The following is a 22,156-nucleotide window of genomic DNA, read 5'->3' on the forward strand; positions in this document are numbered from 1 at the left end:
GGTTTTTGGCAGACTTGATGGTTTAACTGGGGAGTGTCTTTATCACAAATTAACCATGCCTATGATCTATAATAATTGAATTATTACACCCTTAGATTTTGACACTGCTTTGCAATCCTGTAATACATTTGATCTTCTTGTTGGCATCTGAAAAAGTTATCCATTAAGTAATGTTCACCACTTTCATTGCATAGCATTATTTTTGATAATGAAACCAGATAAACTGCAGTTCATCAGATACACAAGAACAATAAAAAATAAGAGCAGCCATCTGATGTCATGCCTACTCTTCCACTCAATCAAATCATTGCTTATCTGTCCGTGGATTTGGCTCTGCTTGCCTGCCTGCTCCCCTTGACCCTTCATTCCACTGTTCTTCAGAAAAAAATCTTTCCCTAATACATGCAATAAGCAGCTTCTTCTGCTTCTTGGGGCAGAGAATTCCACAGCTTCCCTACTCTCTGGGAGAAATTCTTCCTCCTCTGTCTTAAATCCAATCCCCTGAATCTTGAGGTATGTCCTAGTCATCTGCCAGTGGAAACAACCTCCCTGCTTCAATCTTGCCTATTACAGTGGAACTCTGATTTAACATGAATCTGGGTATAACGCAATGAGTCATTGGACTCTGGCAGTGGGTTGCTGCCAGAAGCAAGTACGGGGACATAAGCCTGCTGTGGGGAGCAGAAGCTGTTGGTTTACTTCAAATTAATTTGTTTTAATTTCGACTGTAGCTACAATAATTTATTGAAACCCCTGTTTTTCTCGTGATGTATTTTTTTCCTTTTTTTGAACGCAAAGTATTGCTTTGTAACAGGGTTCGACTATACTTTCATAATTTTTTTACTATTAGATCCCCCGTTCATCCTTCTAAACTCCTTGAGTATAGTCCCAGTCGACTAAATTTCTCCTCATAAGATAACCCCTTAATTTCTGTATGGGAGTGCTGATAAATTAAATTGCTTGAATAAATAGCAGTGAGATGTTTTGGAGAGGAAAGTGTAGGAAGAGATTATGCTTTTGTCTTCCCTGATCCTGCTCCTTAACCCTCAAATTAAGAATGAATTTGTTTTTTTCTTTTATGACCATCTTTGCAAACATACAATTTCTGCTGTGTAAAACAGGCTTCAAAGATGTAAAAATTAAGTTCAATTGCACCTGTTATGTTGTCGAGCCTGCCTCAGAGTACTATTTCTGTCAACAATATCTAGCTTTTAAAAGGTATTTACATTCTGGACTATAATCTGAATATTTTAAGATGTAAAATGCATACATTTATCTCATGAATTTAATGATTTTCCAGTAATCAGCTCAAGAAATTTTTGGGAAAATCGGTGAAGAGAGCAAAGCATCTTGCTGAAGAGTATGGCGAAAAAGCTGTAAATAAAGTTAAGAGTGTCCGAGGTGAAGGTAAGTTTGAAGGGTAATTGGCTCAACTATTTTTGTGAGAAACAACATCTGATCAGAATAATTTATTATGATCAAAAAGTAGGTTAACTTTAGCAATTGTTATTTGTATTGTAGAAAGATGTGCAGAGGTCACCTTCTTTGGCAGTCCTCTGGAGTTGGGGATGACTTGCTTCTGAATATTGAATTAAAGATTGTAACGAGTCTCTGGGACACAAATGATGGGGCAGAGGGAGCTTGACAGCTGGGGGTGGGGTGAGTTTTCAAGAACTCCATATGCTGCTGTTGGCCTTCATGTGCCATCATCAGAGAGTTGCGAGTTTAAGGAATTTCCTCGGCCTGTAATTCCAGAAGATCATTAACATGTTTTCCTGAAGTCTTTGGTGGAATTTTCTAGCCATGGATGAACTCAGAATAGTGTGCTTCTGCTCAAAACCAAAGACTGTGCTTGTGTAGTGGAGGTGTGGTGGAATTTGTCATCAGTGACAGTGGGAGCCACTTTGAGGAATATCTCTTGATAAGGAAATGTGTGAAGCGCATGGAGTTTTTAGAGGCATCTCATGCATTCACAAGTTTCCCAAATTGAAACTGTAGTCTTGTGACATCACATTGTTTCATCATCTCATGACTTGTTGTGTTTGGTGTAAAATTGTCAATTGCTGTTTTTAGTATTCCATACAGATCAAGATGATGTTTCTTCAAGTGAAGATGAGAGTATGCCTTACACAAGACCTGCTAGGTTTAAAGCTGCACACAGTTTCAAAGGACCTTTTGACTTTGATCAGATTAAAATGGTCCAAGATTTAAGTGGTGAACACATGGTAAGTTCTCATTTTAGTACACAGCTGCATTCTTTCCAGTGTATCTATTTCTTAATTTTTAATTCTTGCTATCAAGATTTTTTTTAGCCAAGTATACTATTTCACAATGAAGCAAGCAAATGATGGGACACCATTGTGAGAGTGTAGTGTTCTGTTCATGGCTAGGAATTTCATGAGTCAGGCAGTCAAATTTTGTACAAAATCCATTTTCCTTGAATCTTGTGGAGTTTTTCAAGGAGGTTACCAAGAAGATAGATGAAGAAAAGGCTGTGGAAGTTGTCTGTATGAACTTTAGTAAAGCCTTTAACAAGGTCCCACATGGGAGGTTAGTTCAGAAGGTTGAGACACTAGGTATCCATGGAGAGGTTGTAAACTGGATTTGAAATTAGCTGTGTGGGAGAGAAAACAGAGTGGTAGTGGATGGTTGCTTCTCAGACTGGAGGTCTGTGAGTAGTGGTGTACCTCAAGGATCTATGTTGACACCATTGTTGTTTGTTTTCTATATCAATGATATGGATGATAAAGTAGTAAATTAGGTCAGCAAGTTGGCTGATGACACAAAGATAAGATGCGTCTGGACAATGAAAAAGATTTTTAAAGCTTGTAGAGGGATCTGGACCAACTGGGAGAATGGGCCAAAAAATGACAGATGGAGTTTAATGCAGACAAGTGTGAGGTGTGGCATTTTGGAAGGGCAAACCAAGGTAGGACATACACAGTAAATGTAGGGTACTGGGAATACAGATAGATAACTCCCTGAAGATGGCATCTCAGGTGGACAGGGTTGTAAAGAAAGCTTTTGGCATCTTAGCTATTACAGTATAAATCAAAGTATTGATCTTATGTTGAAGTTGTTTAAGACATTGGTGAGGTCAAATTTGGAATATTGTATGCAGTTCTGGTTGCCTAGCTACAGGATGGATTTCAATAAGATTGAAAGAGTGCAGAGAAGATTTACTAGGATGTTGCCGGGTCTTCAGGAGTTGAGTTACAGGGAAAGATTAAAACAGGTTAGGATTTATTCCTTGGAGTGAAGAAGAACCAAGGGGAGATTTGACAAGAGGTGTATAAGATTATGAGAGGTTAAGCAGTGAATAGGCTTTTTCTACTTAGATTGGGGGAGATAAATACAAGAGGCCATAGTTTTAAACTGAAAGAGAAAAGATTTAGGGGAAACATTAGGGGAAAGTTCTTCACTCAGAGATGGTGAGAGTGTGGATTGAGCTGCCATCTGATGTGAATGTGGGCTCAACCTTATGTTTTAAGAATAAATTGGATAAATACATGGATGGGAGAGGTCTGGAGGGTTATGGAATGGGAACAGGTCAGTGGGACTAGTTGAATGATGGTTGGCACAGACTAGAAGGGCTGAATGACCTGTTTTCTGTGCTGTAGCATTCTGTGTGCTGTGGCACTTCAGGCCAGATTGAGAATTTGCCAGTTCGGTACTCCAATGGAGGTATTCAAGCAGGCCATCATTGGGTAACTTCTGTACTGATAACAAATGGGACTGCTTGTTCTAAAATATGGATTACATGCTCAGAATGGCAATGTAAATTTCTCACCGACTTCTAAATACTTGTATGCAATTATAATCAACTTGCAAAACCTTGCTGATTGAAGAGCAGGTCGAAGCAGTAATAATAAAGATTAGGATTGTTGGACACTTTTGGATTACAATTGAACAATTAGCTACTTGTGGCCATCTATTTAATGTTGTAAGGGTGGTAAATTTAGGAAAATTATTCATAAGACGATAAGATGTAGGAGCAGAAACAGTCCCATTTGGCCCATCAGGTCTACTCTGTCATTCCATCATGAGCTGATCCATTCTCCTGCTCAACTTCACTCCTGTGCCTTCTTCCCATAACCCTTGATATCATGACTATTCAGATACCTATCAATCTCTGCCTTAAATATACCCAATGACTTGGCTCTACAGCTGCTGCAATTTCAGAGGCGGATTGGATGGCTCGTTCAAAGAACTGCACAGGCACAGCAGTGAAAGGATATCAGTTTCTGTTGTGACTGGTTTAGGTTGGGGCATTGATTACTGTATTGAAAATTATTGCAATGCAAAGTTGAGATAATCATTTTAAATGTTTGGTTGAATTGATATTAAACTTTCAAAATGTTGTTAGTTCATCACCGTCAAGGGTAGGCAAAGAAATTTCAGTTGAATGTTGTCTGATACATGATACTGGCTGCTTAAGGGCCAAGGTTGTCACAATTATGATGTCAGAGATAACCTGGTGTGTTCTCCATCCAGTGAGGAGGTTCTGCACTTGGGACTAATGTGCCTGTCTACAGAGTTTCCGAATTTCAGCGGTGAAACAGACTTGTAAAGTGTAAATGCATTTCAGAAAAGTGTTGCTTTCTTGATATGTTAACAAGGAACAATAAGGTGCAAACAGCAATCTAATTAATTATTCCAAATAAGACTCTTCTGTTTGGAGAACTTTCAAGACCACGGCCAACAGCTAATCTCCTTGTGGGCCTGTTCTTAATTGGAGACTTCTTTAATCGTTTAATTAGCTTCAATATCATGCTTAGATGCTTGCTGTCACAACAACTGGACGTTTTTCTTGAAATGGGTATGTTAGTGTGTGGATAATGTAGGTTTTAAAACTTCCATTGCAGAAGAAATACCATTGTCTCACATATAAGTAGCATAAGTATAACTAATCTGCTGGATGCCAGGCCAGACGTGGTGGTGGAGGATGAAACATTAGGATCATTTAAGAGACTCTTAAACAGGCACATAGATGAAAGAAAAAGGGTTACGAGGCAGGAAGGGATCTTTTTAAGGAACATACAAGTAGGCACAACATCGAGGGCCAAAGGGCCTGTATTGTGCTGTAGTGTTCTATGTGGATTCTAAAAATTGCAGGAGCAGGAGGCTGGAAGGAGAAAAGTCTAATCATATAATCAAGAATCTCACCATGTGATTCTAATTCTGTTCCAATGATTTTGAAGATGCAGAAAATGACTAGAACTGCAAATTTAGGTCCAGCCTTTAAGATATACTCCATAATTGTCAATGTAACATACAGTACGGCTCTGATTATCAGAAATGATCAGAACAGGGCCTATGTCAGATAAACGTTTTTTTCAGAGAACTGGTCTTTTGTTTTAAAAACAGCTCAGAAGCAACAGCAAATCACTTGTAACAGTGTTTAAACAACAACAAACAACAAGGGAAGGTTTTTTAAGTATTAAAATAATGTTTAATTCTCACCAAAAATTTGCTGACTGCTGTCGATCACCGACACCTCCCCAAGAGACTCCGACGCTGCCCGGAGGCTGCTCTCCTTGATGACGCCAGTACAAGGGATTCTTCTGACTGCTTGTGGCTGGGAGATAGTGGTGTGCTGTTTTAGATGGAGAGTTGAAGAGAGAGGGGGCGTGGCAAGATGGCGTAAGGAACAGAAGTGCCTTCCAGTCCTCTCCTGACTCTTTGTTATTGTTTTGTCAATAAGTGCCCATTAAAACTTTTTAAAAGCTTAGAAATAGTTAGAGGTGTTGAATCAGTTTCTAATGGTACAACTGCTGAAAAGAAGTTAAAAAAAAAACAGCAACAGATTGTTAAGAAACTGCATTTCCCGAGGTTATCTGAGCCTACCTGTTTACAAGAAGCCAGGACTCAGCGTGGAATGGATCCAGGAAGAGAGGTACAAGATTCGGCAACGGAGCTCCGCTCTTTATCTGTAGGGCTCTTTAAAGATGGCGCCCGGCAGCCCTTGGAACAAAGGGCTAGCCAGGCGCGTGTGTGTGAATCAACGCCCGCTGTGAGCGCTGTCAGTGAATCTTTGACAGCTAGAACAGCTGGGACGCTGCCAGCTGAAGACCCGACTCTAAAAAGACGCTTACCGTTTGATGTAGCGGTGGCGCTACGAAATGCACCATCAGTAATGAAGACTTCAACAGACATCGATGTAATGAAGGCATTTGATTTAATATGGGTTAAAGATAACCCTGGCCATCAGCCTCCAGATACAGCTGAGGAGGTTGTGGCAGGGGTTTCCACACGCAGTCATTCTGTAAGAAAAGCAGTTAAACCAAGGGAAGGAATAGAAGACCCTTTGGCTACACAGAAACACCAAGATCCTACTGTGCCTGAATCTATTCCAGTAGATATGCTTATTAAGAATCTTGAATCTAAGTTATCCTCTACAATAAAAGAAATAGGTAAGGCTTTAGTTCAAGTTAATACAAAGCTTAATACTTTGGTGGACATTAATACCCAACAGATGGTTGATTATGGAGCTTTTAAGCTTGAAACGAGCGAAAGACTTGATGTTTGTGACCAAGGCATAGTCGAGGTACGAGATCAAATACAAGATGTAAATAAAACAATGACATTTTACAAATTCAGAATAAAAATTTAGCGAAAAAGGTTGATTATTTGGAGAATCAATCTGGACGGAATAATATAAAAATTGTTGGTTTACCAGAAGATATGGAAGGATCAGATCCAAGAAAATTCTTCACTGAATGGATTCCACAAGTGTTAGGACAAGATAAGTTTCCGGAAGGCTTAATATTGGAACGTGCCCATAGAGCTTTGAGAAGAAAGCCTTTTCCAGGATAAAATCCAAGACCTGTTCTGGTTCGTTGTTTAAATTATTATGATAGAGAGACAATTTTGCGTGTGGCTATAAGAAATGCACAACAAAGAGGATCTCCATTGATGGTTCAGAATAATCGTGTTTTTTTAAAATCCGGATTTTAGTCAACAAGTTATGTCTCAACGACGTGAATTTAATCCTGTGAAAGAAGTGTTGTGGAAAAAAGGATGTAAAGCAACATTTAGATACCCTGCAGTATTGAAGATTTTTCAAGATGGCTATCAACCAAAATTTTTTGACAATCCTAAGGAAGCTATGGACTTTGCTCAATTATTGCCAATTACGCAATTTCAGGAAAGACGTAGTCCACCACGGTCTCCAAGGAGAGTGGAGACGCAAGATGGGAATCGAATTCCAAGAAGAAATGGAAACAATGGTGGTCGGAGTGATAAAGTTGATTTTAAAAAAAAATTCTGAAAATATTTCAGATAATGATTATAGTTTAATGTGAAATGGGAGTTGGGAGAGGGAGCTGGGCAGGCATCACGTTCCAGAAGTCATCTGCTACGTGTGAGTTATCTTACACCCAATACCTTGTGGGAGTTACCGCATTGAGCGGTTGACACAGGAGGAGGTGGTTGCAACCTCCTACCTGTTTTTTTTTTCATCAATTTTTGGATTAAGGAGTGAAGTTTTTTTTTATTATTATCTTTAAATTTTTTTTTCTCTCTTTCTGTAGTTTTAGGAGGGGATAAGGGAAGGGGGTGTTTTTCTTTTTTTTTCTTCCTTTTTCTTTGTGTTATTGTAAGTAATGTCTAAACTTAAGTTTGCCTCTGTTAATGTTCAGGGTTTAAATAATCCTATTAAGCGTAAGAAAGTACTTGCTTACTTAAAAAAATTAAAAGTTGATGTGGCTTTTTTGCAGGAAACTCATTTAACAGATAAGGAACTTATCTGTGGGTATGACAACGGCTCTGTATACGCTTATCTTTGTGAGGTTTTTCAGTTGGTTGTTTTTCCAGACTCTTTTGTGTAGTCTTCCAAAGGCGCTATTTGCCTTGGCGAGTCTGTTGTCTATCTCATTGTCGATCCTTGCATCTGATGAAATGGTGCAGCCAAGATAGGTAAACTGGTTGACCGTTTTGAGTTTTGTGTGCCCGATGGAGATGTGGGGGGGCTGGTAGTCATGGTGGGGAGCTGGCTGATGGAGGACCTCAGTTTTCTTCAGGCTGACTTCCAGGCCAAACATTTTGGCAGTTTCTGCAAAGCAGGATGTCAAGCGCTGAAGAGCTGGCTCTAAAGCGGCATCGTCTGCAAAGAGTAGTTCACAGACAAGTTTCTCTTGTGTCTTGGTGTGAGCTTGCAGGCGCCTCAGATTGAAGAGACTGCCATCCGTGCGGTACCGGATGTAAACAGCGTCTTCATTGTTGGGGTCTTTCATGGCTTGGTTCAGTGTATAACAATGACCTGTATGGGAAAAAAATGAGGATGCAATATTAGTGTGGAGAGGCAGCTGATGTTTCAAGGTGCCTTTATCTGAAATCGAAAAGTGAGATAATCAGCATGTTTAAGCTGCAAAGCTGAGGGGTGTGGAGAGCAAGGGAGATGTCAGTGATGGGGAGCAGACCAAAGCTGTAAAAGTGATAATTCAAATGGAGGCAGAAGAGTGCAGAGGGAAAGGAATGTGAAGCAGGAAAATTATGGCCACAACTGCAAATCCGAGGAATAGAGATTGGGGGAGGGGGAGGGGAGGTGGGGGGAGGGTGGGGTCGGTGTATCTGAAATGTTGTATTCATTACCAAGCCCTGATGGATAATAAAATGCTGCTCATCGAGCTTGTGTTGGGTTTTGTTGGAACAAAACTGAAGAAAGGTCTAAGTGGGATGAGGAACTTCGGGTGATTAAAAGCTCAGGGACCCACTTGCAGTCTGAATGAAGCCCATCTATGTTTAGTTTCTCAAACATGCAGGAAATAATGTTTGAATATTGAATGCCGATCACTAAAATGAAAAATGCAAACAAATTGCTATTTCATTTGGAAGAATTGTTTGGAGACCTGGCTGATAGGAAGGGAAGAAGTGAAAGGGTAGGTGTTTCATTTCTCTGGATGTGTAGAACCAGATGGCGAGGGGAGGGGAATGAAGTTTGGAAGAAGAAAATTAGAAGGACAGTGTGAGTATGTGCGGGGTGTAATTGGAAAATTCAATGTTCATACTTTTGGGTGAAATACAAAATGGTTTTCTTTCAATTTTTATTTGACCCCTTTGAGGCAGAGGACAGACATGTTGGTGTGAGACTGGGAAGGTGAATTAAAATAATATACAACAAGGGAACAAAATAGTACAGAGCAGTAAGGAGAAGGTTAGAATGCAAACAAAGAAAGTTTGTAGTAAGTATTTGAATATGGATGGGCAGGTGATAGAGAAGGAAAATGCTCTGGAAGAAGATGAAGGGCAATTGGCAGGAAAAGTAAATAATGTTGTTATTAAAGATGAGGGAAAACAGGGATTAAATATTGGGAAATCTCTGAAATTCATATATTTTAATGCCAGGAGTATTGTAAAAAAGGTGGATGAGCTGAAGGTGTGGATTGATACTTGGAAGTATGATGTGGTAGCGATTAGTGAGACATGGTTGCAGGAGGGATGTGATTGGCAACTGAATATCCCTGGGTTTCGTTGTTTAGGTGTGATAGAGTCAGAGGGGCAAGAGGAAGTGGGGTTGCATTGCTTGTCAGGGAAAATATTACAGCGGTGCCTAGGAAGGATAGATTAGAGGGCACATCCACGGAGGCTATTTGGGTGGAACTGAGGAGTAGGAAAGGAGAGGTTACACTTGTAGGGGTGTATTATAGACCACCCGGAGGGGACCGAGACCTAGAGGAGCAAATCTGTAGGGAGATGGTAGATATTTGTGATAAGCACAGGGTTGTAATTATGGGAGATTTTAATTTTCCACATATAGATTGGGAAACACATTCTGTGAAAGGACTGGATGGGTTAGAGTTTGTGAAATGTGTGCAAGATAGTTTTTTACAACAATATGTAGAGGTGCCGACCAGAGAAGGAGCAGTGTTAGATCTACTGTTGGCACATGGGATGGGTCAAGTGACGGAGGTTAGTGTTGGCGAGCACTTCGGGTCCAGTGATCATAATGCCATCAGCTTCAATGTCATTATGGAAAGAGAGAAGTCAGGGCCAAGGGTTGAGGTTTTTGATTGGGCAAAAGCTAGATTTGAGGAGATGCGAAAGGACTTGCAGGGTGTGCATTGGGACAATTTGTTTTATGGGCAGGATGTAGTAGAGAGATGGAAGTCTTTTAAAGATCAGATTTTGAGAGTGCAAAAGCTTTATGTTCCTGTTAGGTTAAAAGGAGGGGCAAAAGGTTTGAGAGAGCCGTGGTTTTCAAGGAATATTGGAAACTTGGTTCGAAGAAAAAGGGAGGCGTACATTAGATATAAGAAGCATGGAGTTAAGGAGATGTTTGAAAGATACATTGAATGTAAGAGGAATCTTAAGAGAGGAATTAGGAAAGCTAAAAGAAGGTACGAGGAAACTATGGCAAGCAGGGTGAAAACTAATCCAAAAGAGTTCTACAAATATGTTAATGGTAAGAGGAAAGCTAGAGACAAAATTGGTCCCTTAGAAAATCAGAGGGGAAAACTGTGTGTGGAGCCTAGAGAAATGGGGGAGATATTGAACAGTTTCTTTTCTTCGGTATTCACTAAGGAGAAGGATATTGGGAGATGTGAGATAAAAAAAGCAAATTGGGTAAATATGGGGAATATAGAGATTACAAAAGGTGTAGTTTTAAGGCTTTTGAAGAATATAAAGGTGGATAAGTCTCCGGGACCAGACGGGATCTTCCCCAGGACATTGAGAGAAGTGAAGGAGGAAATAGCAGAGGCTCTGGCAGTAATTTTCCAAATGTCATTAGATATGGGGATAGTGCCGGAGGATTGGCGCATTGCGCATGTGGTTCCGTTATTTAAAAAGGGTTCAAGGAGGAAGCCTGGCAACTATCGGCCTGTAAGTTTGACGTCTGTGGTAGGTAAATTAATGGAGAAAATTCTTAGAGATAGTACTTATAAACATCTGGATAGACAGGGTCTGATCAGGAGCACTCAACATGGATTTATGGGAGGAAGGTCATGTTTGACCAATCTGATTGAATTTTTTGAAGAGGTGACTAGGAATGTGGATGAGGGTAGCGCAGTGGATGTTGTCTATATGGACCAGTAATGCCTTCGATAAGGTACCACATGGAAGGTTAGTTAGGAAGGTGCAGTCTTTAGGTATAAATTTTGAGATAGTCAAATGGATTGAACATTGGCTGAAAGGGAGAGGCCAGAGAGTGGTAGTGGATAATTGTCTGTCAGGTTGGAGGCCGGTGACCAGTGGTGTGCCTCAAGGATCTGTATTGGACCCATTGTTGTTCGTTATATACATTAATGATCTAGATGATGGGGTGGTGAATTGGATTAGTAAATATGCAGACGATACTAAGATAGGTGGAATAGTGGATAATGAAGAAGGTTTTCAAGGATTGCAGAGGGATTTGGGCTGCTTAGAAAAGTGGGCTGAAAAATGGCAGATGGAATTTAATGCTGATAAGTGTGAGGTGCTTCATTTTGGTAAGAAGAATCAGAACAGGACATACGTGGTAAATGGGAGAGCATTGATGAATACAGAAGAGCAGAAAGATTTAGGAGTAACGGTACATCGTTCCCTGAAGGTAGAAACTCACATGAATAGGGTGGTGAAGAAGGCTTTTAGTATGCTGGCCTTTATCAATCATTGCATGGAATATAGGAGTTGGGAGGTGATGTTGAGATTGTATAAGACGTTGGTGCGGCCTAATTTGGAGTTCTGTGTGCAGTTCTGGTCGCCTAATTATAGGAAGGATATAAACAGAGTGGAGAGAGTGCAGAGAAGGTTTACCAGAATGTTACCTGGGTTTAAGCATCTAGAGTATAGGGAGAGATTGGACAGATTAAGTCTTTATTCTTTGGAGCGTAGAAGGTTGAGAGGGGATTTGATAGAAGTATTTAAGATTATGAAAGGGATAGACAGAGTGGATGTGGATAGACTATTTCCGTTAAGAGGAGGAAAGATTAAAATAAGAGGACATGAGTTAAGAATTAAGGGGCAAAGGTTTAGAGGTAACATGAGGGGGAACTTCTTTACTCAGAGAGTGGTAGCCGTGTGGAATGAGCTTCCGGGAGAAATAGTGGCGGCGGAGTCAATTGTATTATTTAAGAAAAGGTTGGACAGGTATATGGATGAGAAGAAGATGGAGGGTTATGTGCATTGTGCAGGGAGGTGGGACTAGAGAGGGGTGTTTGGTTCGGTGTAATGGCCTGTTTCCGTGCTGTAATTGTTATGTTAAGGTTTAGTGACTGATGCAGACCAAGTAGAGGTACTCAGCAAAATTCCAAAAACATCCAAGAGCAGAGGGACCTCAGGCTTCACTCTTAAAAATGACAGGCAGGTTGAGAAAGTGGGTAGTCAAGCAGATATAGTATTATAGACAATAGACAATGGGAGCTGGAGTAGGCCCTTCGGCCCGTCGAGCCAGCACTGCAAACACTTATTCTTCCTCAAGTAGAAGACTGTTTGATTCTAGTTGCCCAAATATTGAGAGACTTCAGAAGATTAATGAGATTGGTTCTTGGGTTGAAGGACTAGGGATAGATGGAGAGGCTGGGAATCGAGAGAAGGGTAAAGGGAGATGTGTTAACAGTATAAAGAATAATGTGAAATCCAGACAAAATGGCAATGGCTATGGTCCGTTGTGCCCTTTTAGAAGTAAAAATTGGAAGGTTATGTGGAAAGGGAAGTGCGGAAGCTCTAAACAAGAGAATTATTTAGAGAGAGCCAGCTCATGGGCTGAATGGCCTCTTGTGCTGCAATCATTCCATGCATCTATAATTATTCTGTTAAAATTATCTTGGTTAATTCTTAGAAAGCAGGCTATTCATCAGTTTATGAAACAAAAAAGTTGATTATTGCCTATAACAGGAAATGAGAAATTTGTTTTTATTTCTAGGGAGCTGTGTGGACAATGAAGTTTTCACACTGTGGTCGTTTACTTGCAACGGCTGGGCAAGATAAAGTTGTCCGAATATGGGTTTTAAAGAATGCTTGGGATTACTTCAACAACATGAGAATAAAATACAACACCGAAGGTAATCTTTTTTGTGAAATGAGGCTACTTCAGCTATGTGTTTGCATTAGTGGACTGGTGGTAAATAGGTCCATGCATGTGAATGGAGGAGGATGTGCATGGTTAGATGTTTATAACTTAACTGACCTTTATTCATGGAGGTAAAGGTATTATCCAGATTCTTTTGTTGTTGGGGCACCCTTGACATGGCTCCCAAGAACTTCAAATTCCTTGATGCTGGAAATAATAAAGTAGGGTTGAGAGGAACAGCGTCTGGATGCTGAAACCTGCAAGTCACAATGAGTGATCAGGAAGAGCAAACTGCATGGAGAGAGAACCTTGGGTGGCATATTATCTGTCTCGTGACTGCTTTTCTCCCGGCTTTTACCCCTACTTTGCAGTAACCTACCCTCTCATACATAGCTCTCCAGATCGCCATGATCCTTCAACTTGACAAAGGCTCCTTTAGAGGAGCCAATTAATCGGTCAATCAACACTAAGTTAGGATGTAAAAGGCAACTGTCGCACTTGTTGGGGGGGGTGGGGTGGGAAACCAATGGAAAGGGAGGAAGGATGTACATATTCCATGCAGCATTAGGATTGGTCAAACAATGAGAAACTGGAGGAATTTAGCAGGTCAGGCAGCATCTGTGGAGAGAAATGGTCCCTCACCATATTGGGTCCAGAGTCCAAGTTCCGACCTGAAGCATTGAATGACCTTTTCCATGGATACTGCCTTACCATAAGAAAATAAGAGATCGGAGTAGCAGTAGGCCATATGGCCCATCAAGTCTGCTCTGCCATTCCATCATGAGCTGAACCATTCTCTCACTCAGCCTCACGACCCTGCCTTTTCCTCTTGGCCTGTCTACTCAGATATATATCTATCACTGCCTTAAATACACAAGTGACCTGGCTTCCACAGCTGCTGTTGGCAGCAAATTTCAGAGGCAAGACCCATTGGGCTCCCTTTTCCTCTCTAAGCAACTTTCTACCCAGGATCAAGCCAGTGAATCTGTACTGCACTGTCTGTGACACAGTATCTTTCTTCATACAAAGTCAAAGCAGCACATAGTCCTCCTGCTCTGGTCTTGTTAATGCTTGAAATAAAATGTAGTTGTGTGAACTCTAAGCCACCCTCCCCCACCACCAGAATGAAACCCAAGTAAATACTTCAGAAATTGCAAATCGTATTAGAAACAAAATGATCGGATTAGGCAGGAAAAAATAACGTTCCTACTCAATTACTTTTCATTTTTATGCTGCATTTTTTAAAAGTTTGTCAGAAATATAGATGTGCTATATTAATTTTTCCTACATACTTATCCCATTAGTCAATCTTCCAAAAGTAAAGCTTATCAAATGTTATTTCTGTCATTAAAACCATTGAGCTTTAATTAACTTTGCTTTTCTAAATTGTTCGTTACATTGCATTTTTCTGGCAACTGGTGTCAGCTTTAATGGTCTGCAACTATTTTTCACTCCTTTTTTTAAAAAAAGCAGTTATATTACTTTAGTGATTTCAATCTCATATGGCATGAGAAGCTGGGAGGATGGTTAAGGTTGAATAGTTTTTAGCATGGGTTTTGGATAATTGTAATTTTCATCTTTTGTGACCACCTAGTACATACTTCTGTTCTGGTTTAATTGGATCTTGGCATATATGGAGTTGTAAATTCATTTTGTAGCAAAAGAGTTATGAATTTATGTGGGGGGATATTAGAGGTATTTGTTTTTAATCTTTTTTATAAAAGGTGTTGAGCGGTAATCTGACACTTAAATCATACTGCCTGATAACAATTTTAAATTTAATTTAGGTCGCGTGTCACCATCACCTTCACAAGAAAGTTTGAGTTCTTCAAAATCTGACACTGACACGGTGTGTATGTTTAAAAAAAAATTCTTTGTATTGAAGGCAAAATGAAAATAGGGGATGAGCTTAGTTTTTTCATTAGAAGCACAAAACAATAGCAAACTGTGCACTCTTCATACTTTTCTTTTCCGTGCTGTAAGGCAAGTTCCTGATTTGCTCGGTTTTGCAGAGTCACCAAAGATTTTTTGTGTTGCAGCAAAGAGCATGTGGCGCAGTAGTAATGTAATATCTAAATGTCAACTTCTGCCATAGATGTAACCTAACTTAGATTTTTGCACGGTTCAATTTGAAAGTTGTTGATTTAAAGTGATGCAGTGATGTTCCTACTTATTTCAATGCAACCAGTGCAAAAACTAGTCGGGATGCAGCTATAAGGCTTCAAGCTGCACTCTGGAAGCAATGAACTTGACCTTCGAGCATTTATTCTGTTAGTTATAAGAACTTTGTTCAGGTTTTGATTTTAAAAAATCCTACTTTCTGAATATAGTTTTGAACATGAAGGTATTTACAGTATATGAAAGCATTGGAAAATGAAATCTGCTATTTTATTCCCAAGTATATTACTGTATCCTTTTAAAATATCAGGTCAACAAAGTCTGAAGGTGTGCAATTTAGAAGAATTGCTTCGTAAGAATTCATATATTTTATTTATTTTTGGTTTCTCAGGCATACAGCGGAACTGAGGATTCAGATCCTGAAGACAAAAATGCACCTTTCAGGCAGCACCCCTTTTGTAAATACAAGGGGCACACAGCTGATCTTCTGGACCTCTCTTGGTCAAAGGTACAAAAAAAAATGTATACCTGCATTATGCATCACCAGGGTCAAGGGCGGTTTCTTTCCCGCTGTTTTCAGACTATTAAACAAACCTCTCATTTGTAGTGTGCTGTCCTTGTACCATTTTAACTGAAATTTTCTCTGTAACACAATACGCTGCACTCTTTATTTTGCATTACCTGTTGACCTTAAGTATGGCTTGACTTGCCTGGACGTCATGCGAATGTTTTTTTTTCTGTAACTTAGTAATATGACAATAAACAATTCATTTTGTGCAGTATTTGTCCAAGGCATTTAACAAATTTATGACCTTCAAGAAAGACAATGTTGTCCTTTGCAGTGGAGGCATTGGAATTTAAGAATAGGGGAGTTGAGACGATTGTTTAATCAAGGGAGGCAAGATGGATAAGGGATTGTATTCTTTGCAGTTTATAAGACCGAGTTTACACCTTAATAGAACATACAAGGTCTTAAAACGGGCCTTGACGCGTTGATGATGAGATGTTTCCACAGGTGGGAGAGGCACAACCAGGGACATGTAACTATAAACTAGTGTATAGGTTATTTAATCAGATTACATTGAAACTTCTTCCTTCAGAGGATGGTGAATCTCTGGAATTTTCTACACCCAAGCATGGTGGAGGCCAGACTGTTAGATATATTGAAGAAGATGAATAAATATTTAAAAGATTGGGAAATTGAGCACAGAAAAGTAGTTGAGGCCAGTATCGATTAGCTGTGATCATGCTGAATGGCAGGTCAGGCTTTGAAGGGCCAAGTGCCTTGTGTTCTTGTATTGAGGTTAATAAAAACGCAATGCAGTTCAGAAAGAATGTGGAATAAATATCTTGTATGGGACTTGAGGATTTTCAATAAAGCAAAACGATAATGAGGATTACTGAAGAAGTTTTTGATAGTGGTAGTTAACTGAAGTGAGAGCAGTCTTTGAATGGAATTCTTTTATATCAGACTACATACAGAGTCAGAATGCAAGTGGCCAAGGACAGATTGTTAAAGGACTGGAAAGCTTGTTAAAGATATAGCTGGGGCTGGTTGATTACAGTTGTCCGTCCATTTGCAATGACTGGGCTTAAGAGTTGGGGAAAGCGGAACATGTTAAAGCCCCTGATGAAATGTAACCAATCACTGGCATGGATAAGTGAATAAATTAAAAAAAATTAACAGGCCATTTCGGCCCACGAGTCCATACTACCAAACTTACATCCAATTAACCTACATTCCTGATGTGTTTTGAAAGGTGGGAGGAAACTGGAGCCCCCGGGAAAACCAATCCAGACATGAGGAGAACATACAAACTATTTACACACATTACGGGATTTGAGCCCAGGTCCTGATCGTTGGCGCTGTAACGGTGTTGTGCTAACCGTTACGCCAACTGCCACCCTTGAAGTGGGGACTGTTTCTTTGCTGTAGTAGGATGACTTCTCTTTGAACAGATTGGTGAGATGGACAGGCACAGATCTTGCAAGATAACACACAAAGTTAGAAAAATCTAGGAATCGGAGGATCATGAAGCTTAACACATCGCTAAAGGCATGGGGCAGGAGGGAAGGCTTCTGGTTTCTGGATCATTGGGCTTATTTCCAGGGAAGGTGGAACCTGTTCTGATGGTTTGCATTTGAACTGGAGAGGGACTAATATCCTTACAGAAAGGTTTGCTTGTGCTGCTCCAGGAGGTTTAAACTAGATTTGCAGGGGGCTGGGAACCAGAGTGCCAGAGCAGATAGAGGAGTGGAGGGAAAAGATAACGTGAAAATTGCACGCACTTTTAGAAGTCAGCAGGTTTTATGTGGTGTAAATGTTTTCAGGTGCATCTATTTCAATGCAAATATTGTAGTAAAGGCAGAGGAGCAGTGGATTGGCATGTGGAGTTATGACATTGTGGCCATTAGTGAAACTTGGTTGCAAGAGGGGCAGGACTAGCAGCTCAATGTTCCAGGCTTCTGTTGTTTCAGACACCATAGAACGAGGGGATGGAAGAGGGAGGAGTGGCTTTGCTCATCGGGGATAATATCATACCTATGCTCAGGTAGGACAGACCAGAGGGCTTGTCTACTGAGGCTATATGGGTAGAGCTGAGGAACGAGGAAGGTATGACCACACTTATGGGGTTATATCATGGAATCGAGTCTGGGTGAGTACCTGGTGGTAAAGCTTGAGAGCAGCAAGGTGAGTAGGCATAGGGAACTTTGGTTTTTGAGGAATATTGGGGGAATCTGGTTCTGAAGAAGAGGGAGGAGTATAACAGATAAAGACAACATGGGGAAAATAAGGTACTTGAGGAGTATAAAAAATGCAAGGACAACCTCAAGAAAAAAATCAGAAAGGCTAAAAGAAGACATGAGGTTGCTTTGGTAGACAATGTTAAGGAAAATCCTAAGGGTTTCTACAGGTATATTAAGAGCAAAAGGATAGAGGGAGACAAAATTGGTCCCCTTGAAAATTAGAGTGGTTGGCTTTGTATGGAGCTAGAAGAGATGGAGGAGATCTTATGTTATATTTTCTCATCAGTATTCACTCAGGAAACCGGCACAGTTGTGGGAAGAAAACAAGCAGTGAGGTCATGGAACTTATATAGATTAAAGAGGAAGAGGTGTTTGCTGTCTTAAAGCAAATAGGTGGATAAGTTCCCAAGGCCTGACAAGATATTCCCTCGGACCTTGAGGGAAGTTGTAGAAATTGCAGAGATTCTGGCAGAAATATTTAAAATGTCCTTAGCCACAAATGTGATGCCAGAGGATTGGAGGGTAGCTTGCGCTGTTCTGTTTTTTTAAAATATCTCTAAAAGTAACTGGAAATTATAAGCCTGACATCAGTAAATTATTGGAAGGTGTTCTAAGAAATTGGATATTCAATTAGTGGATAGCCAGAAACTGATTAGGGATAGCCAAAACGGCTTTGTGCATCTTGTTTAACCAATCTTAGTTTTTCAATGAGCTTACCAGGAAAGTTGATGTAGGAAAGGCTGTGGATGATGACTACATGGACTTTAACAAGGTCTTTGACAAGGTCCCACATGGGAAGTTAATCAGAAAGGTTCAGACACTAAGAAAGGGGTGTTTGGTTCGGTGCGGACTAAGAAAGGGGTGTTTGGTTCGGTAGGGATAGCCAAAACGGCTTTGTGCATCTTGTTTAACCAATCTTAGTTTTTCAATGAGCTTACCAGGAAAGTTGATGTAGGAAAGGCTGTGGATGATGACTACATGGACTTTAACAAGGTCTTTGACAAGGTCCCACATGGGAAGTTAATCAGAAAGGTTCAGACACTAAGAAAGGGGTGTTTGGTTCGGTGCGGACTAGAAGGGCCTAATGGCCTGTTTCCGTGCTGTAATTGTTATGTTATGTTATGGTGAAGTAGTGTACTGGATTTGACAGTGGCTGGACGAGAGAAGCCAGAGAGTAATGATAGATGATTGTTTCTCAGTCTTGAGATCTATGACTGTTGGTTTGCCTCAGGAGTCGGTGCTGGGACCATTGTTGTTTGCAGATGAAACTAAGATTGGAGGTGTTGTGGACAGTGAAGAAGGTTTTTAAAGCTTTCAGAGGGATCAGGATCAGCTGGAAAAAATGGACTGAAAAATGGTACATAGAATTTATTGCAGACCAGTGTGAAGTGTTGCATTTTGGAAGGCCAAACCAAAAAAACGACAGACGCTGTACTGAGGAATGTGGAAGAGCAGAGGGATTTGAGAATACAGATACATAATTCCCTGAAAGTGGTGTCGCAGGTGAATAAGGTTGTAAAAAGAGCTTTTGGCATATTGACTTTCATAAATCAAAGTTTTGGAGTTGGGAATCTTATAAGGCCAAATGTGGAGTATTGTGTGCAGTTTTGGTCATCTCACTACAGGAAAGATAGAAAGTGCAGAGAAGATTTACTTGGATGTTGCCTGGACTTCAGGGACTGAGTTCAGAATCAGAATTTATTGTCATGAACATGTCATAGGTTCATCGTTTTACAGCATCAGAGTGAAAATATTGCGATAAATTACATTTAACAATATATTAATTTTGCAGAAATAAAAGAAAGTGCCAAATGGTCTGTGGTCAATTGTCCATTCTGAAATCTGATGGCTTGGGAAAGAAGCTGTCCCTGAGCCACTGGGTCTTTATCCACAGGTTCCTGTAACTCTATCCTGATGGGAGCAGTGTGAAGAGAGTATGGCCTGGGTGGTGGGGGTCCTCGAGGATAGAGGCTGCTTTAAGATACCACCTCTTGTAGTTATCCTCGATGGAGTTGAGATTGATACCATGGTGGCACTGGCCAAGTTCACACTTCTATGTCGTTTTTTTTCTTGCCCTATGCATTGACACCTTGATACCAGACAATGATGCAACCAGTCAGAATGCAGTACACCTGTAGAAATTTGCAGGAGTCTTTGGTGACGTACCAAATCTCCTCATGAAGTATAGCCGCTGGTGAGCCTTCTTCATGATTGCTTCAACGTTGAGGCCTCAGGACACATCCTTAGAGATGTTGACAGCCAGGAACATGAAGCTGACTAATTTGTGTTCTGATTTCCCCTTTCTGAAGCCACAATCAGTTCCTTGGTTTTTCTAATCTTGAGTGCAAGGTTGTTGATATGGCACCACTCAACTAGCTAATCTATCTCCCCACCTGTATGCTACTTCGATGCTATCTGCGATTCTGCCGACGACTCTGGTACAGACAGCATTTGAATTGTACCTAGCCACATAGTTATGGGTGAAGAATGAGTAGAGCAGTGACTAAGGATGTATCTTTGAGTTCCACCTGCGTTGATCATCAGTGAGGAGGAGATGTTGTTTCTGATTCTTACTGACTTTGGTCTTCCGATGAGGAAGGCAAGGATCCAGTTGCAGAGGGGGTGCAGTGGCCCAGGGTTTAGAGCTTGTTGACTAGCACTGAGAGGGTATGATGGTGTTGAAAGCAGAGCCGTAGTTAATGAAGAGTAGCTTGATGTGCATGTTGCTGTAGTCTAGGTAATCCAGAGCTGAAATGAAATGAGAACCGATTGTGATAGTAGATGAATTGCAATAGGTCCAGAGTTAATTCTGGCCATGACCAACCTCTTGGAGCATTTCATCACATTTAATGTCAGTACCACTGGATGTTGGTCATTGTGGCAACTCAGCCTACATTTCTTGGGCACAGGGATGGTTGATGCCCTTTTGAAACTAGTGGGAACTTCCGACTGCAGTAATAAGAGATTGAAAATTGTGCATCACAGTTAGCACAGCGGTTAGCACAATGCTGTTATAGCACCAGCGATATTGGTTCGAAGCCAGCGCTGTCTGTCAGGAGTTTGTCCATTCTCCCTCTATCTGTGTGTATTTCCTCAAGGTGTTCCAGTTTCGTCCCACCCTTCAAAACGTACGGTGGTGGAGGTGGGGTTGTAAGTCATTTGGATGTAATTGGGTGGCACGGGCTCGTTGGCCGGAAAGCCCTATTACTGCGCTGTGTGTGTCTAAACTTAAAATGATGTGACCACCCCAGCAAATTGGTACAGATTTTCAGTACCCTGCTCGGTCTGCCATCTGAGCCTGACGCTTTGCAAAAGTTCACCTTGAAGGATGTTCTGATGTTGGCCTCCGAGACAGATATCACAGCCTCGTCATAGGTGTTGAGTTTTCCTTCTGAAAATATGGTTAAAAGGATAATGAAGCATCACATCCAGTTCTGGTGTGTTCACCGCGCCTTGTAGAATGTAATGGCCTGCAATCCCTGTCATAGCTGGCGAACATCTGACTCTGTTCTAGCTTCCCTCAAAATTGCCTTTGCTGCTGTGACAGCCTTCTGTGGGTCGTACCTGGACTTACTACAGACATTTGGATCACCAGCCTTAAACACCATCGATCTCACCCTCAGCAAGTTGCAAATCTTTTCATTCATCCATGGCTTCTGGTTCGGATATTTCCAGTATGTACATGTGGGCACACACATCCATGCACGTCTTGATGAAGTCATTGACAGGTGTGGCATATTCATTCATTTTGTGAGGTGATCTCAAACATACAAAGGTAATCATTGCAGAGGCATTTTGGTCAGAGGAAGATGAGCAGCATTGCAGTGGAGACAAAATCTGAGCAAACTATAGGTTTAAGAGAAGGGTGCAGTTGGAGCTTTGCTATAGGAATGGAGATGCTGAGTATGGGATCTCTTGTGAATGAGCATCTCCCAATTGTGGAAAGTGAGGGCAGAAGGAATTGAACTCTTCTTTGGTGGACAAAAACGACGTGGAAATTAACTATGCTCATTTAAATGTAATTGACCATCTGGTACCAGCAACTTGAGTTTAAGGAGATTTCCTTCAAACCTTTGAAATTCTACCATTTGATTGGTCTAGGAAAATCAAGAAATGTAAATTTGGCATGGTTTTTTTATTTGTTTAAAAGCAGACACTACCTCTATTTTTCATTTGAGTGAAACATGAAAGTCTGCAGATGCTGTTCTTGGAGTTAAAACACAAATTCTGGAGGAACTCAGCCGACCTTGCAGCATCCATAAGAGGTAAAGATACATTACCGACGTTTCTGGCCTCGTACCT

At 40.7% G+C, this 22,156-nt stretch overlaps 1 protein-coding gene across 2 annotated transcripts in view; it reads left to right on the forward strand.

Moving 5' to 3' along the window:
* wdr44 (WD repeat domain 44) overlaps positions 1 to 22,156 on the forward strand; it is a 126,691-nt gene that overhangs the window by 85,645 nt on the left and 18,890 nt on the right. For both annotated transcript variants that reach the window (XM_069893690.1, XM_069893691.1), the window contains exons 8-12: positions 1,301 to 1,407; positions 2,074 to 2,225; positions 12,842 to 12,980; positions 14,776 to 14,837; positions 15,498 to 15,614. In XM_069893690.1, coding sequence (XP_069749791.1) covers positions 1,301 to 1,407; positions 2,074 to 2,225; positions 12,842 to 12,980; positions 14,776 to 14,837; positions 15,498 to 15,614 — 577 coding nt within the window. The remainder of the gene's footprint in view (positions 1 to 1,300; positions 1,408 to 2,073; positions 2,226 to 12,841; positions 12,981 to 14,775; positions 14,838 to 15,497; positions 15,615 to 22,156) is intronic.

The sequence above is a fragment of the Narcine bancroftii genome, chromosome 8 (assembly GCF_036971445.1).
Source record: "Narcine bancroftii isolate sNarBan1 chromosome 8, sNarBan1.hap1, whole genome shotgun sequence".
NCBI classification, from domain to species: Eukaryota; Metazoa; Chordata; class Chondrichthyes; order Torpediniformes; family Narcinidae; genus Narcine; species Narcine bancroftii.